At 32.4% G+C, this 17,951-nt stretch overlaps 1 protein-coding gene across 3 annotated transcripts in view; it reads left to right on the top strand.

Moving 5' to 3' along the window:
* Positions 1 to 1,450, top strand: part of LOC117182159 (cell wall protein IFF6-like) — a 9,193-nt gene extending 7,743 nt beyond the window's left edge. The window contains exons 6-9 of one of the 3 annotated variants that reach the window (XR_004468277.1): positions 238 to 279; positions 715 to 744; positions 1,048 to 1,105; positions 1,317 to 1,450. Coding sequence is in view for 2 of the 3 variants with exons in the window: in XM_033375209.1 (XP_033231100.1) it covers positions 238 to 279; positions 1,048 to 1,064 (59 nt within the window). In the remaining variant the exon portion in view is untranslated. Of the gene's footprint in view, positions 1 to 218; positions 280 to 714; positions 745 to 1,047; positions 1,106 to 1,316 lie in introns of those variants that run through there. The other 2 variants (XM_033375209.1, XM_033375210.1) reach the window with 2 other exon arrangements.
* The last annotated feature ends 16,501 nt before the right edge of the window (positions 1,451 to 17,951 follow it).

Raw genomic sequence — 17,951 nt, 5'->3', positions numbered from 1 at the left:
TTTCGAAAACTGATTTTCAAGCCATCAGGGGCCAACTCGAGCGGCCTGAAGCGGCCAGGCAAATTTTATGCGTGGTTATAGAATCCGGAGTCTCAATTCTTGATAGCTTGACTTAGGACATTGTTTGCAAAAGTATGAGGATAATAAACCAATTTTTTTGTTACTTTTCCAATTAATATTCTAACTAATTTTAATAGGAATTTTTTATTTAAGTAAAGTAACCGCTTTTGATTACAGCTTTTGAGCAAGAAGAGGTTCAGGAAGATGTTCAAGAAGAAGGTAGTCTATCAATTTACAGTACTTATTTATGGTAACGATTAGTTTTTAGATAGCTGTTTTTTTTAATAATATTTAATTCTTAGATGGAAAGAATATCTTTTTAATTTTTATCAGAGAAAATATTACATTTTCACAATGTCAGCTAAAGTTAAAAAAATGTCATTAATTGTATTGCAAGTCAGTGTATAATGTTGGTTTAAAAAAATTGCGTTCAGAAATTTAAAATATAAATTACCTACATACATACAGATAAATTTTCTTGATAATATGACTTACCTATATTCATACAATGAACCATTTTGATAACTTAATTTTTAAATATTTTTTCAAATTATGAGGATAACAACTAAATTTAATAACTTCTTAGAATTACCATCCTAGGTTATTTTAATTGGAATTAATTTTTTAATGTGAAGTAACCTATTTTGATTATAGCTTTTGTACAAGGAGAGGTTTAAGAAGAAGGTAATTTATTCTTCTAAAAATTCTAACTATGAGGATATTAACAAAATTGTTAATTACTTTAATTTCGAATCCCGAAACTAGCCAATTTTCATAGACATTTGTTTTGTAAAGTGTAAAATAATTTTAGGAAGGAAAGAACAGTAGAACTGTCCCATAGAAATAAACCTAAGGTCATTCTTTCTGGCGCAGAATTTATTTATGACTTTTTATAAGATGTGATCAGAGATTTTATAATTAATAATGTGAATGGATTAAAAAAATGCATAACGAATATTTTTTTAAATTTTGATATTGTGATTACAGGTGAAATTGTTGTTTAATCCGTAATCCGTGGCGGAAGTTGCTTTTTGAGGCGTTTTAGGTAAATAATAATTCATCAAAATTTAATAATCATCTAAACATATATACAATTAAAATGTATTGAAAGCCTTATGTCTCATTCTGCGAGGTCTCCACGTGAACATGTATTTGTTACTGCGTCGCTCATAATTCCATTAAAAACATTAAAGTAAAAAATTAGTTTTATACTGCATAAAAAGGATTTTCATTAATTAAATTAATTACAATTACAGGTCAAGCCGAGAACAAGTCCTCTTCATTGCCCGGATATATAGCATTTTGCAGTATTAGCAAAATAAAAAATTAAAAAATGAACTGTATTTAGTTTCGCATGTCCGTAATGAATATATAAAATTGTCAAAAAGTACATAAAAAGTAGATTTTTTAACCTTATCCGTGTGCTTGATTAAATTAAATTACAATAAGACAAATTTATTCAAATAAAATGATATATAAGTGTCATTTTCAGTCAATAATATTCCTGTTCAATAAATCAATGTTCTTGTTGAAATGCTAGTTAGTTTAAAAAAAAATAAAGTCCCTAAAGAAATGCAATCCAATCGGACAAAATCTTAATTAATCTTAATGATAGCTCTTTTAATTTTTAAATTCAAAACTGGCAGAATTTTTTGTTGCAAAATTTTAAAATTATAAACAATACGGATAAATAGGGAGCAAAGGTAAGAAGAGCATTTAGAGATGATTAAATTATGATGATGAATTAAAGGAAAAGAGGAGTTGTAGAAAAATATGAGGAATATCAAAATATAGGACGGAAATGTAAAAGAAGAGATGGGAATAATGATAAAAGAGAAAAAGAGCATTAGTGTGCACAAGCAAACACGGAGTTAGTGAAGGAAGCAAAATAATTGAAGGGGATTAGGAATCTAAGAGAGAAAAAAGAAAGTCAGAAAGGAATTAAGAAAATGTGGAAAAGAAAATATTAGTAGAGAGGAATATAGAAGAGAAAAGAACGCGTATACTAAGTTGTTTGATCAGAAGTAAAAGGAGGGACAAAAAGGAATAGAGTCAAACAGGATATTGTGATGGTAGAATGGAAAAAAACATTTTATTGATTGGCCAGGGAGAAAATGAAGGATGCAGGAATATATAGTAGGGCAAGAGGTGAGGTAGAAGGCATAGGAAGTTAAGAAATAGGCAAGGTGTTAGGAATAATGAAATATGGAAAGGCACTTGATATAGATGAGATTCCAAATGAAGTCTGGAAATATGAGGAAACAGAAGTAAAGGAATGGGCATTAATAATGTGCAATAGAGTACGGAGAGAAATGTGACGCTTATTTCCACATTGTTTAAAGTATAACTGTCGTATTAGAAAGATTGGAGAAATAAGTTCAGGATATGGAAAAAATGCTTTCCAGCTCTGCTGGGGTTCGATTTTTGGTCAGATGCTCTAACCAACTAACAAGGGGACCTTTGGGTACACTTTGAAGGGAAGTCGGTGGAAGACATATGGGAGGGTTTAAAAAATAAAGCGAATGGGTGTGTGCAGAAGAGGGTACTTACAAAGAAGAAGACAGGAATAGTGAAGCCGTGGTCGGATAGTGAATGTAAAGAGATGAAACCACAGGTGTAAAAGAAGTACAAGAAGTGGAAAGAAGGAACTGCGAAATAGGAGAAGTACATAGAAATGAGGAAGGAGTTTAAGTTGATGTGTAAGAAGAAAGAGTAGGAAAAGGAGAAAAATCTGAAAGAGGAGTTTAGCAGTGTTCAGACCAAAGGGGATGTTTAGAAGATTAAAATTACGGTTGGGAAACGTAAGGTGGGAATAAATGAGAAGATAGGTAGTGAAGAATGGAGGGAACTTTTTAAAGAAGTATTTTAGGGTTCAGATTCAAGGAAGAGAGATGAGGAGGTTAGAAGAACGAGGAAGGTACATTAATAGTAGCTGGAGAGGTTTATAGTGCTAATGTGAAAAAGGGGTTAGGGATACACAAAAAAATTATAGAAGAATTACGCTGATAGATACGGCGTACAAAGTATATTCGATGGTATTGGCGGATAGGTTGTGGAAGGATGTTATTACGGAAGTGATACCGAGGAGGTAAATAAGGAAATAGAATGCCGAGAATCAGGTAGAGGCACAATAAAACGAAAGGTTGTGATAAAAACAATAAGGCATTTATTCTTACTCACAGTAAGTTGCGGTCCAATATCCGTAGCGTGTTAGGTAAGCCTTAGATGGATTAAAGGTTTTTTTATAGGGTGGCCCGACAGAATCCTGGAAGTGTGAGAGGACAGCTTCTCCAAGATTGGCGAATCAGCATGGCGGTGAATGGGCCGAGAACCATGGTGACGAGGAAGAGAGCGAGATCCGGGCACTTGGTTGACGCACTTGGATTCCGCCCAGTCTCGGGCACGAACCGACAACCCTTATGTGCAGGGTTGAAAGGAGTAGGTTTTGAGACGCGGTGAAGGAGAGGGGAGTGGAGCGCGGGTTGATACAGGGGTGTCCGCTTAGCACAACGCTTTTTTTCGATTGTAATAGCGGATAAGAAAAGTAAGCCAGTGGTCGGGATGATAGTAGGAGCTAAGGTAGGAAAGGTGGTGCAGTTTGTGTACATGGGCATCCTGTTTCGGAGGAACGGGGCAGTGGATGGTCATATAAAAGAAAGAGCGAAAAGGGCAAATGTCTTGATGAGGCAGGTGGTGTGGGGGCTGAGAAAGAAGTTGTTCACAGATGATTTTAGAAGGAGAATAAAATTGTTCGAGTCTCTAGTAATAAGTGTCTTATTTTATTTAGTGGAGGTATGTAAATTAGGCATTCGGGTTTTTAACAAATACGCCTAATTATTATTTCAGTAGGAAGACGAGAAGAACGAGTTTAGAGATTACAACGTGGAGTCCAGCTTGTAACTATGAGGAGAAATTTTTGGAGGAAAGGGCGAGGAGGTAGAAAGACGGATAATGAAAAAGAATTTTATTTTTAGATGAATGAACTGCAGATGGACGTAGTGGGAAGAATGCACGGTGAAGGAAGGTATATGATATGGTTAGGAAAGACGGAATTGTGAGAGAGAATGTAGTAGGGAGGCAGAGAATAAGATAGTGAAGGTTTAACAGACACTATGCGTAGATTATGCCAAAAAAGAGAGCGCAATATTTGTGTGAGAATGGAGAGAAAAAAAGTCATGAGCTTATAGCGAGTATAAGGTATGGGTGAATGGAGAATTTTTATAAGTTTTGGTTTTCTTGTGAGAAAAGGATATTTGAATTGTGCGAGAAGGCGGATGCAAGAGTGGAACACTGAAATTTGAGGAGGTGGAAAGGAGTGGGATGATCATGGAGGTATTGATGCGTGAAAAGGGGGACAAAAAGAACAGAAGAATATGTGGGGGGGGGGGGGGGGGGGGGGGTGTTGGGTAAGATGGAATAGTAGGAAAGGAAGAGGAACGGAGCACGAAAGATTGTAAATAGGAGTAGAAATAAATATAAGGAAGATTTGAATATTGCAACTAGTAGATAAGTATCAGATATTAGACGCAGAGGCAGAATTTGGCAGTTCGAGGCAAAACTAGAAAGTAGGGGCATGTGTGCGAAATGTGGCGATGCACAGCGAGAAAGGTATACCTATAAGAGCAAGCGGTCATAGAGATAGGGTGTGTATGGATGTTAGCTATTGAGAGTTGTTTGTAAGAAAATTCTGTGAAAAAAATGATAGTGTAAGCAGGTCTATTTTTTAAAGCTAGCAGGTCGAAAAATAAACTTTTATCTATTTAATAAAAGTTATAAAAGTTATAAAAGTTATTATTTAGAAATTGTATTTTTTGTTTATAAACAAAAATTTTAATTTGGAAGAGAACGCTCGAACGAATTTTGTTGCGCAAAACATGTGCAAACCAAGTAAGAATAATATTCTTAAAAAAAAACTTTTTAAATGTCTTTTCCATCCTCATCAATGACAAAATAGTAGTTTTATCTCAAAAATGATTTTTGCGGCTTCCATAAAATATCGACGTCTTGAGTCCCCCGAAGACATAAAATAGTTTTCACGTCCGTGTCTGTTTATCTGTTGCCCTCGTTTTTGTGTTTTTGTCATAGTCTGTGAACACGATCATTTTTGTCAGAATTATCAAGTCAGTTACAACAGCCCCCCCAAGCTTAATTTTTGAGTTTTCTATAGCCCACTGAATTGCATCCCAAATGCGCTCAAATGCGCCACCGATTAAAATTTTTGCGCCACAAAACTGTGGGAGTTATGTCAGGTGTCACGCGGAGGCGGGGCAGCGTAACGCTATACCCCCCCCCCCATTTGAAAAACCAAATTTTAAATCACATGATCTTGAAAATCTTCAAATGCGCTAATATGCGACATAGAGAAAAAATTTTGCGCCACATTGAAAACCTAGTTATTAGCGATCGAAATAGGGGGAGGGGGAGACTGGCGTCAATTTTCTAAACTAAGAACATTTTTCCAAATACATCATACCTATCTTTCATAACTTCAAATACGCTCAAATGCGCCACCACTAAAAATTTTTGCGCTAGCTAATTAACAAAGATATCATATTTTGGTGGGGGGGGGGGGGCAGTGTAACGCAGGTGTTATATCGTCAACAGTGATTTGCAATATAAAGTTGAAGACATGTATTCTTTTAACTTCAAATGCGCTCATATGCGCCATAATTTTTTTCTGAAAATTGTCTAAGATATAGAGGTAACAAAATTTTAGGAAGTGATGACCAACAAAATAAAAAGCTTGAAATTCGCATTGATGAAGGAAGTTTCCTATGGGGTTTCAAATGCGCTCATATCCGCCACTTTCGAAACTAACTAAAACAATAATCAAACCCCCAATTAACACTTGCTACCGATAAACTATCCGATGATATCTCCACATAACCTAAATTGCAATATAAAAATTTATAATGATCTCTTTAGACAGAATTGGAAGTGCGCTCATAAGCGCCACTTTTAGAATTGACAAAAAACCATAAACAACCCCCTCATTTTCAACTGTTATCGATCCACCACTCGACGATATCACCAAATAACTTTAATTGCTAAATAATAATGTTTAAGTTCCCTTCGTTCAAAATAAACAAAAAACCATAATCAACCCTCTCATTACCAATCGTTACGCGTCACTATCCGATGATATCTCCAAATAAATTAAATTGCAGTATACAAATTTATCATACCCCTCATTACCACTTGTTACGATTCACTATACAATATCTCCAAATAAATTAAATTACAGTATATAAATTTATTATTGTCTCTTTGTATAGAATTTAAAGTGCGCTCATATGCGCCACTTTCAAAATTGACAAAAAACCATAATCATCCCCCTCATTGCCACTTGCAACGATCCACTATCCGATATCTCCAAATAAATTAAATTGCAGTATAAAAATATAAAATTGTCTCTTCGGATAGGATTTCAAATGCGCTCATATGCGCCACTTTCAAAATTGACAAAAAACAATAATCAACCCCCTCATTTTTAATTGTTATCGATCCACCACCTGATGATACCTCCAAATAACATTAATTGCAAAATAAATATTTATAATAATCTCTTCATATAGGATTTCAAATGTACTCATATGCGCCACTATAAAAATTGTCAAAAAACAAAAATCAACCCCCTCATTTTCAATTGTTATCGATCCACCACCCGATGATGTCCAAATAACATTAATTCCAAAATAAATATTTATAATCATCTCTTCGGAGAGGATTTCAAATGCGCTCATATGCATCACTTTCGAATTTGGCAAAAAACCATAATCAACCCACTTATTACCATTTGTTACGGTCCACTATTCAATGATGTCTCCAAATAACTTAAATTGCAGTATAAAATTCATAATGATCTCTTCGTCTAGGATTTAAAATACGCTTATATGCGCCACTTTCAAAATTGACAAAAAACCATAATCAACCCTCTCATTACCAATTGTTACGAGTCATTTGCGCATTTGAAACCCTAGACGAAGAGACAGTAATAAATTTGTGTACTGCAATTTTATTTATTTGGAGACATCAAAAAGTGGATCGTAAAAAGTGGTAATGAGGGGGTTGAATATGGTTTTTTGTCAATTTTGAGAGTGGCGCATATGAGCGCATTTGAAATCCTAGACGAAGAGATTATTATACATTTTTATTTTGCAATTAAAGTTATTTGGAGATATCATCGGGTGGTGGATCGATAACAATTAAAAATGAGGAGGTTGAGTATGGTTTTTTTCCAATTTTGAAAGTGGCGCATATGAGCGCATTTGAAATCCTATCATAAGAGACAATTTTATATTTTTATACTGCAATTTAATTTATTTGAAGATATCGGATAGTGAAACGTAACAAGTGCTAATGAGGGGGATGATTATGGTTTTTTGTCAATTTCGAAAGTGGCTCATATGAGCGCATTTTAAATTCTATACGAAGAGACAATAATAAATTTGTGTACTGCAATTTTATTTATTTGGAGACATCGAAAAGTGGATCGTAAAAAGTGGTAATGAGGGGGTTGAATATGGTTTTTTGTCAATTTTGAGAGTGGCGCATATGAGCGCATTTGAAATCCTATCCGAAGAGATCATTATAAATATTTATTTAGCAATTAAAGTTATTTGGTGGTATCGTCGAGTGGTGGATCGTTAACAATTGAAAATGAGGGGGTTGAGTATGGTTTTTTCTCAATTTTGAAAGTGGCGCATGTCAGCGCATTTGAAATACTATCATCCGAAGAGACAATATGATATTTTTATACTGCAATTTAATTTATTTGGAGATATCGGAAAGTAGATCGTAGCAGGTGGTAATGAGGGGGATGTTTATGGTTTTTTGTCAATTTCGAAAGTGGCGCATATGAGCGCATTTTAAAGTCTATACGAAGAGACAATATTAAATTTGTATACGACAATTTTATTTATTTGGAGACATCATCGAAAAGTGTATCGTAACAAGTGGCAATGAGGGGGCTGAATATGGTTTTTGTCAATTTTAAAATAGGCGCATATGAGCGCATTTGAAATCCTAGACGTAGAGACAATTTTATATTTTTATACAGCAATTTAATTTATTTGCAGATATCGGATAGTGGATCGTAACAAGTGGTAATGAGGGGAAGATAAATTTGTATACTGCAATTAAGTTTATTTGGAGATATCATCGGATAGTGACACGTAAAAATTGGTAATGAGAGGTTTCATTATGGTTTTTTGTTAATTTTGAAGGTGGCGCATATGAATGCATATGAAATCCTATACGAAGAGATCTTAAACATTATTAATTTGCAAATAAAGTTATTTGGTGATATCATCGGGTGTTGGATCGATAACAATTGAAAATAAGGTGGTTGTTCATAGTTCTTTGTCAATTTTCAAACTGGTGCATATGAGCGTATTTGGAATTTTTTCTGAAGAAATCATTATAAATTTTTATATTGCAATTTAGGTTATGTGGAGATATCATCGGGTAGTTTATCGGTAGCAAGTGTTAATTGGGGGTTTGATTATTGTTTTTGTTAGTTTCGAAAGTGTCACAGATGAGCGCATTTCAAACCCCATAGGAAACTTCCTTCATCAATGCGGATTTCAAGCTTTTTATTTTGTTGGTCATCACTTCGTAAAATTTTGTTACCTCTATATCTTGGAAAATTTTCAAAATTTTCAAGAAGAATTATAGCACATATGAGCGCATTTGAAGTTGAAAGAATTCATGTCTTCAACTTTGTATTGCAAATCACTGTCGAGGATTTAACATTTGCGGTACAATGCCCCCCCCCCTCCTCCAAAATATGATATCTTTGTTAATTAGCTAGCGCAAAATTGTTTAGTGGCGGCGCATTTGAGCGCATTTGAAGTTATGAAAGATAGGTATGATGAATTTGAAAAAGGCAATTAGTTTAGAAAAATGACGCCAGCCCCCCCCCCCATTTAAATCTCTAATAACTCGGTTATTAATGTGGCGCAAAATTTTTTCTCTATTGCGCATATGAGCGCATTTGAAGATCTTCAAGATCATGTGATTTAAAATTTGATCTTTCACATGGGGGGGGGGGTATAGCGCCCCACCCTGTAACACCTGACATAACTCCTACAGTTTTGTGGCGCAAAAATTTTAATGGTTAGCGCATTTGAGCGCATTTGGGGCGCAATTCAGTGGGCTATAGAAAACTCAAAAATTAAGAGTAGGGGGGGGGGGCTGGTGTAACTGACCTAGAATTATCGGGTTGACTTGTCCTTTGGCACTCTTTTTAAGGGTGTAAAAAGAAAGGAAAAGTTTGCTAGATAGTCTTTTTGGATAACAATTTACAAAATCAGAGCAATATTATGATGGTTAAGAAAATGTTTTTTACCATTTTTTCAACAGTCATAAATATTACGAGCGGAGATTCGTTGAAATCAGTAAGTCAAACAATTTATCCTAACGAATGTATTCAATGAAAAAAATTGATCAGGTTTTTAGCATTTTCAAAAGCCAAGAAGACAAACAAAAATTAACATTTTAAGCTAAACAACGCACAATATAAAAAAATGCAAGAAAAGAGAAATGTTGCTTTTTGAAAGATTTACATAACAACTCCTTAAATTTTCATAAAAATGGAAAATTAAAATTTCAATCTGTGAAACAAATTATGAAATATCAAAAATTCAATTGTTTAGTCAAACTATCAAAGATACGAGAAAAAATAGTTAAATAAAGACAAATTATGCACTCAAATAAGATCTGCATATTCGTTATGAATAACGTTTTGATTTTACGAGAAGTTTTTGTTTTATTCGTAAAAAACAATATTAAAAATAGAAAAATTTAATTTGTAGACAAGCGACACAAGCTACGAAAAAAGAAATAGACTCATGTTCGTAGAAAAAAGATGTCTCAATCGTTAAAAATTGCAATAAAAATAAATTAATTAAATCTTGTGGCAAAAGGCGAAAGGTTCAACAAAATGTTTGATAACAAAATTGTTTTTAAGAAAGATCTAAAAATTTTGCTTTCAACTTGTTTTATCTCACGAGACACGTGATGAGAATGCGTTCGTTAACGCCGAAGGAGCTTTAACAAAAGAGAGTTCACAGTAATCATATTTCAATCGTCGATGAATTGACCTTTAATTTTAAGAGTTTCATGCAAAAAAGAGGGGGTTGTACAATGAAAGAGGGTACAGTATATTTTCGGGTAAAAATTTTTATCATTTTGTAGAAAATTCGTCTTTTTTGGGTTAAAATGCCACCGATTAAGAATGATTGCAAATTAAATTTTTTGTTGAAAGTTTTATTTTCCTATCTGAAATCTTCGAAATTCTTGTTCCATTTCTCAAGAATCGTAGGAAAATTATATTTGTAATATCTTAAAAACAAATTCAGGATATTTATTTAAATTTCATGTATTGCATTTATTTTTCCTCGAAAATTAAAAAGACATTAAAACTATCAAATGTAAAATGTGATGTAGTAGAAGCATACAGGAAACGTTTTGTGAATATAGGTTCTTCCTCTCTGTCACAGAACAAATGTTTTACGAAAAGGGGCTTTTTCACATAATAGATATTTTGCATAATATGGCATAATAGATTCAAAAAGTGGGTATATAAGCTGCAGAAAATTTTAGTTTTCTATCCGTGTGCCAGGAGTTCAAATTTCACGGTTTCCTAAAAATTATTTTAAAGTAAAAATGAAGCTGTTTCTGTACCTAGTAGTATTGGCTACAAGTTTCGTTCATGTTAATAAGAAAAATTTTACTAAAAAAAAGTTAAAAGTTCTTTGCAACTATATTACCTTATTTTTATTATTTTTAATTAAAAATTGATAATCACTATGATTATTTTGCAATAATTGATTCTCAATTACAGGAAATTCATTATAGAATATTCTTTAAAATTCAGTGAAGTCTTTGCAAATCGTAAAAATTAAATGAAATAAGTAGAAATAATTTTTAATTTGCTAAACATAAATAAAATTAAAATCATTTATTAAAGTTCTAAACAAACACGTCTAAATCTCTATAAACCTATGAATTCGCTTAACATCCTTGGACATTAAATAGAATTCCTTAAATCTGGTAAATTGCCTTAAAATCCCTTGCGATATTCAAATTCACTAGGAATATTTTGAAATTTTATTTAGTAGAATTTAGGTATATGGAAATAATTTAAAATTCCTTGAATATTCAAATTAAATTAAAATTGTTCATTATAGTTCTTTTAGTAAACAGTTCAAATCCCTAAAAATCTTTAAAATCCTCAGATATTCCCGAAGACTTAATTTACCTTCTAAAATTTTTTGTAAATTCCCCAACCTCTTTGAAAATCCTACAGAATTCTCTTAAATCCTTTGACATTTTGTGAATCCCTGAAAATTCTTCAGAACACGTTATTCTTCTATATTTTTTTTAATCATTTGAAATTTATCATTCTCTTAAAATTCTTTGGAATAATTTACAATACCTTGATCTCTTTCTTTTATAATCGTAAAAATGTATTTCAATAAGTAGAAATGATTTGAACTTTCTTGAATATTGCAACTAAATTAAATTTACTCATTTAATGTTTATACTTTTGCGGTAAGTGATAAATAAAGTTTTTTGGGGCCTTTTTTATCAGTTTTTTTGAGAGTATCATTGTAACTGTTGTGATCAAACAACTTGACGGAAAATTCGTCATCAGTATAAAGCAAGATGTAATAAAAAAACAATATAATCTCACGGATGTTTTCCTATGAGATTTTTTAGCTTATATCGTGAATGACACGTTTTTAATTTTTAAATTTTCAAACTAATTTAAATTTTAAAATGCATATTCTGGTCATTTAACACTTTTTATGATAAAAACATTTTTTTATAATAAAAAAAAGGTTTTTTGACACCAAAAAAGCGGAATAGGCCTCAAAAGTTCTTCTCCTAACAAATTTGTGATATTCCTTGAAATATTAGGAGGAATAAGGGTGAACTTACGTATAAGATCATATAAAGTCCGGATGAACTCCGGGTATTTGAGGTTCAAGGCGAAACATGTAGGTTAAAAAACGAGATATTTGGGACATTTTTCAATTTAAAAATTCGAAAAATTGCTTTGCGAGAAAAACGCATCTAAAGTTTTCCAATTGTTATACGCGCCATACAATTATATATTTTTATAGAATAAATTTCAATGACAAGGCGCTCATTCTTTTTTTTCAGCTAAGGCTGGTCCAGCTTTATTTTCGATTCTCATGGAAATGCAGGAAGATATTCAGGTAGAGTAATATTTTCTAAACAAATCATTTTAGATAGTATGCGATAAATTAAAAAAATATTTATATTTTGTGTAAAGAAGCTAGTGTTACTGTTAATTCTAACACATGTAAAGTGTTCCACATGTAAAAGCCAAATCAATATTTATATTTATCAATAATTCTGTTGTAAGCACATACTTTCATGATCGGCCCAACTTCTTTTTGAAAATTTCTATAAAGGCATTAAGTGAATAATAATAATCCTGATTATTTTTTTTGTACAACATCAATGGGAATTTAATGGGCGACTAGGACAAGATCACGTAAGAAGTAGCTTAGAAAGCTTATCAGTTGATGAATGAGGTAGGGGAAGTGGTAACTTAGCACTTAGCAAAACAGAAAGCTTATCAGCTGATGGATCAGGTAGCGGAAGTGGTTACTTGGGATTTAACAAAGAAGAAAGATTATCAGTTGATACGCAATTGGAAAGCGTATTAGGTGCTGGATCAGGAAACAGGGTTGGTAGCATGTCACATGGCGGATTAGAAGACAAATCAGGAGGCGTAGTAGTTGATGAATTAGGTGGTGATCTGTATCAATCAGGACCATTAAGATTTGATGCGACAGATAACTCAGCATCTAGGGAATCAGGTGACGGATTAGGAACTAACTCGCAAAGTGCATTATTTCATGAATCAGTAAACAAAGAAGATGTTACATCGGCCGAATTTGGTATATCAGCAGACTCAGAAAAAAGCGGATCGGGTAAAGAAACAGGTGATATTTTAGTGTCACTTAGCGGATCAAGAAAGGAAGCAGTTGATGAATCATTTAGCGAAAATGCTGACGTAATAGTGGAAATTATTCTACTATGTAGCTCAGAACTTAGCGCATGAGGTTCGTTTTTATTAACACATAACTACGCTATATTCTATAACTGAAGAATTATTTTATATTCTGTTATTCATATTGCAAATTTTCAATCAAATCTATATTCTAAATATTTGAATGTAAGGAAACCATTTCAATTGTTATTACCATTCAGTTCCATATGTTAAACAATTATAAAGAAAAGAATCATCAACATAAAAAGGCAATAAATATCAGGTTTTTGATTTTTTGTCATCCTTCCATCATATAGATTTTGTGAAAAGGGTTCTATTTGACTTTTTTTCTAAATGAAATTCTTTCCATTTTTTTTGAGTGTGAGGATGATATAAAATTTAAAACATCAGAATAATGTTTCACTAGATAGTACTTCTTATAAAACGGTAATTATATTATTAATGTTGCAGTAAAGGTAACTTATTTTGATTACAGTTGTGAATGAAGAAGAGGTTCAAGAAGAAGGTAATTCATTAATTTACAGTATATACTTATCTTTATAGAACACATACTCGTAAGTTTGTGATACCTTTTTTTAAATAATATTTTTTTCAACCACGGAAAGAAAATCCTTTCAATTTTCATAAGAGAAAACATTCATTCATTTTCCGCTAAGTGAGTTAAAGTTTAATTTTCAGATTCAATTCTTGATAGCTTGACTTATGACATTGTTTTCAAAAGTATGAGGATTATGAACCAATTTTTTGATAACTTTTATAATTAGCATTATAATTATTTTAATAGAAAATTTTTTTCAAATATAAAGTAACCTATTTTGATTACAGCGTTTGAGAAAGCAGAGGTTCAAGAAGAGGTTCACGAAGAGATTCAAGAAGAAGGTAATTTATCAATTTACAGTACTTTTCTTTATGGAAACGCTTAGTTTTTAAATAGCTGTTTTTCAATAATATTTTATCATAAGGTGGAAGGAATATCCTTTTAATTTTTACAAAAAGAAATAATAAATTTTCCACTGTGTCAGGTAAAGTTAAAAAAATGTTATCAATTGTATAGAAAGTCAGTGTATAATGTTTGTTTAAAAAACTATGTATCCTGAATTTAAAATGTGAATTACCTACATTTATACAATAAATTTCTTCGATAATTTAATTTATGACATTGTTTTCCAAATATCAAGATATTAACTAATTTTTAATAACTTTTTTGAATTACCACCGTAGCTAATTTTAATTGGAATTGAGTTTTTCAAATGTAAAGTAATCTATTTTTAATACAGTTTGTGTACGAGAAGAGGTCCAAGAAGAAGGTAATTTATTAATTTTAATTTCATAAGATATGATTCTATAGGAAGATCTATAGGAATTTAATCTGTAATGTTTGTTTCAACATTACTGGTCAGGAAATTAAAATATGATTTACCTATATTCATAGAAGTAAACATTTTTGATAACTTAGTTTTTGAGCATTTTTTCAAATTATCAGGACATTAACCAATTTTTTAATATCAATTTTAGATTGCCAACCTACATAATTTTAATTGGAATTTATTTTTTTAAATGTAGAGTAACCTTTTTTGATTGCAGATTTTGTACAAGGAGAGGTTCAAGATGAAGGTAATTGATCAATCTAACTATTCTAACTATACATATTCTTACTATTCTAAATATTAGGATATTAACAATATTTGTAATTACTTTAATTTCGAATCCCCATCTAAGCCAATTTTAATAGGCATTTATTTTGTGAAAAGCAAAATAATTTAGGGGAAAAAGAACCATAGAATTTATCCATAGAAATGAACCTGAATTCATTAAAAATTGTTCATTATTTCTGGTGCAGAATTTGATGCAAATTGCTTCATAAGAAAAGATGAGAAATTTTATAATTAATAATATGAATGGATTGAAGAAATGCATAATTATTAATTCTATAAAATATTGATATTGTGATTACAGGACAAATTTTTGTTTAATCAGTACTCCATGGCAGAAGTTGAGTGTCAAGCTGTTTTAGGTAAATAATAATTTATCACAATTTAAGAATCTTATAAACGTTTATACTATTTAAAATGTATTGCAATCTTTATATCGTATTCTATGAGGTATCCACTTTAATATGTCTTTTTACTGCGTCATTCATAATTCTATTGAAAGCATTAATGTAAAAAACTAGTTACATACTGCATAAAAATGATTTTTATTAATCAAATTACTGTAATTACAGATAAAGGTGAGAAGAAGCCCTCTACAATGTCCGGAAGTATAGTAGTTTGTAGAATCGGCAAAATAAAATGTAACAAAATGTTTAACTGTATTTAGTTTCAAATGTCCGCAATGAATATATAAAATTGTTAAAAAGTACATAAAAGGTAAATTTTTTAAACTTATCCATGTACTTGCATGAATTAAAATACAATAAGACATTCATTAAATTAAAATGATATACGAGTGTTATTTGCAGTCAATATCGTTAATATTCAAGAAATCAATGTTCTTGTTCAAATTCTAGGTAGTTTTTGGAAAAATAAAATTCCTAAAGAAATGTAATCCAATCGGACAAAATCTTGTACTTCCTCAAAGAGGCCAAACATTTGGAATTTTTTTCTTAAAATTGTTTAATTTCGAATATTTACAATTTAAGACTCTTAAATTTTAGAAATTTATAATTTAAAGTTCTTAAATTTGGATGATTTCAAAAACCAAAAGTCAAGTTTTTAATTCTAAGTTCTCCAAATTAAAGAAGTTTCAAATGTAAATCATCATAATTACAGCTTTTTCATTTTCAAATTGAAAACTTGCAAAATTTTTAATTGCAAATTTTCAAAATTATAAACAATATGGATGCGTCGTCCAACGTGTTTGTCGAGTAAGCAAAGGTAAGAAGAGCAGTAAAAGATTATTGATCCAAACAAGGAAAAGAGGAGTTTAAGGAAAAGTTCAGGAATATCAAAATGGAAGACGGAAATGTAAAAGAAGAGATAGAAATAATAATAAAAGAGATAAAAAGCATTAGAGTGCACAAGCAAATAAGGTGTTAGTGAAATAATAAAAATAATGAAGTGGATAAGAAATCTTTGAGCAAAAGAAGGAAGTGAGGAAGAAATGAACAAAATGTAGAAAAGGGAATATTACTAGATAAGAACATAAAAGAAAAAAGAAGGCGTATACTTACGCCCATATTGTATAAAGTATATGTAACTGTAGTATTAGAGAGATTGGAGAAAGGAGTTGAGGAAACAAAGATAGAGACACCGGAGGAGGTAGGATTTAGAAATAGGAATTATTATTGGATTCAAAAAATGCTTTCTGGCTCTGCTATGGTTCGAGACCAGGGCTTTCAGATTTCCAGTCTGATGCTCTAACCAAAGATCAAGGCGATCTTTAGTTAGCTTTTTTGTGTTTGAATTGATATTCTTCTTAACCAAGCAAACCAAATAAATAATCATTCAGTAGTATAATTTTATTAAATTTCATTCAAAAATAGAATAAACAAGAATTTTCATAAAAAAGTACAGATGGTGAGAATCGAAAGCGCCTTCTTGATCTTTCTCAGAAAAACTGTGGTGAGCACCTTTCGTTAAGGCTAATTCTACAAAACAATGTTTAGTATTATTATTTTTTAATAACCTTTTGCACAGCATATGAATGTATGTATACAATAGGGATGGGATGGATGGGCTACAATTCGGCGGTGTATGGGACAAAGAGGAAGATGACACATATGTGAGTAAGGTGAGGCTACCATTGATAGACTATGTGGTAATGAATCCGCAATGTTGGGAGGTGACGGAGAAATTCGGAGTGGCAGAATCTGACCATGAGTCATTAAGATTTTGGATTGAAGGGCAGGAGGAAGGAAAGCAAGGTGGGGAAGAAGTGTCGATAGGGGATGTGGTTACCGGCACGAAGGAGGTGATAGAGAAGTATCGGGAGCAGTTAGGAAAGGTAAGTTTTGATAGGGATTCGATCAATGAGATATGGGCTGATCTACAATGGAAAACAAATGGGTGTGTGCAAAAGAGGGTACTCATAAAGAAGAAGAAAGAAATGTAATAAGGAAGAAGTTTGAGTTGATGTGTGAAAAGAAAGAGTGGGGAAAGGAGAAAGATGTGGGAGAGGAGTTGAGCAGTATTAAGACATAAGTGGATGTGTGGAAGATTATAATTAGTGTTGGGAAACGTAGGGTGGGGATAAGGATTCTAAGGGTGTAAGGGGAAGGTTTCTCCAACATTGGCGAGTTAGCATGGCGGTGAATGGGCCGAGAAGCATGTTCGCGAGAGAGAAAGAGCGAAATCTGGGCACTTGCTTGACATACTGTTTTCCACTCTGGTTTCCATAAGCGCGAGCTAGCATGGACCGACGATGGAAGATGCGATCATGTAGGGCCGTGCTGAATTGCAATAAAGGGTAACGATTCTGTTACAACGTCGAGGGGAAAGGAATATTTCCGGCGACGCAGTTGCACTTAGTGGGATGGGGGGGGGGGATTATGGGCAATATTTGCGTCTTACAACAAGTATTGGATAAAGAATTAACGAAGAATAGTAAGCAAGTGTACGCATTTTTTCTAGGTCTGAAAGCCACGTTCCCTTTGGTAGATAGGAGTAGGTTTTGAGTGGCGATGGCGGAGAGGGGAGTGGAGAGCAGCCTGATTGAGAAGACAAGGGATGTAGATAAAGATACTAAATATAGGGCGAGATGCTGAGAAGCGATATCGGAGGGTTTCTGGATGGATACTGATTGATACAGGGGTGTCCGCGTAGCCCAAAGCGTTTTTCGATTTAAATAGCGGATATGGAAAGTATGCCAGCGGTCGGGGTGATAGGAGGAGTAAAGGTAG

The sequence above is a fragment of the Belonocnema kinseyi genome, chromosome 10 (genome assembly GCF_010883055.1).
Source record: "Belonocnema kinseyi isolate 2016_QV_RU_SX_M_011 chromosome 10, B_treatae_v1, whole genome shotgun sequence".
Lineage (NCBI taxonomy): Eukaryota > Metazoa > Arthropoda > Insecta > Hymenoptera > Cynipidae > Belonocnema > Belonocnema kinseyi.
The sequence above is the reverse complement of the archived record's forward strand: the minus strand, read 5'-3'. Positions and strand labels throughout refer to the sequence as shown.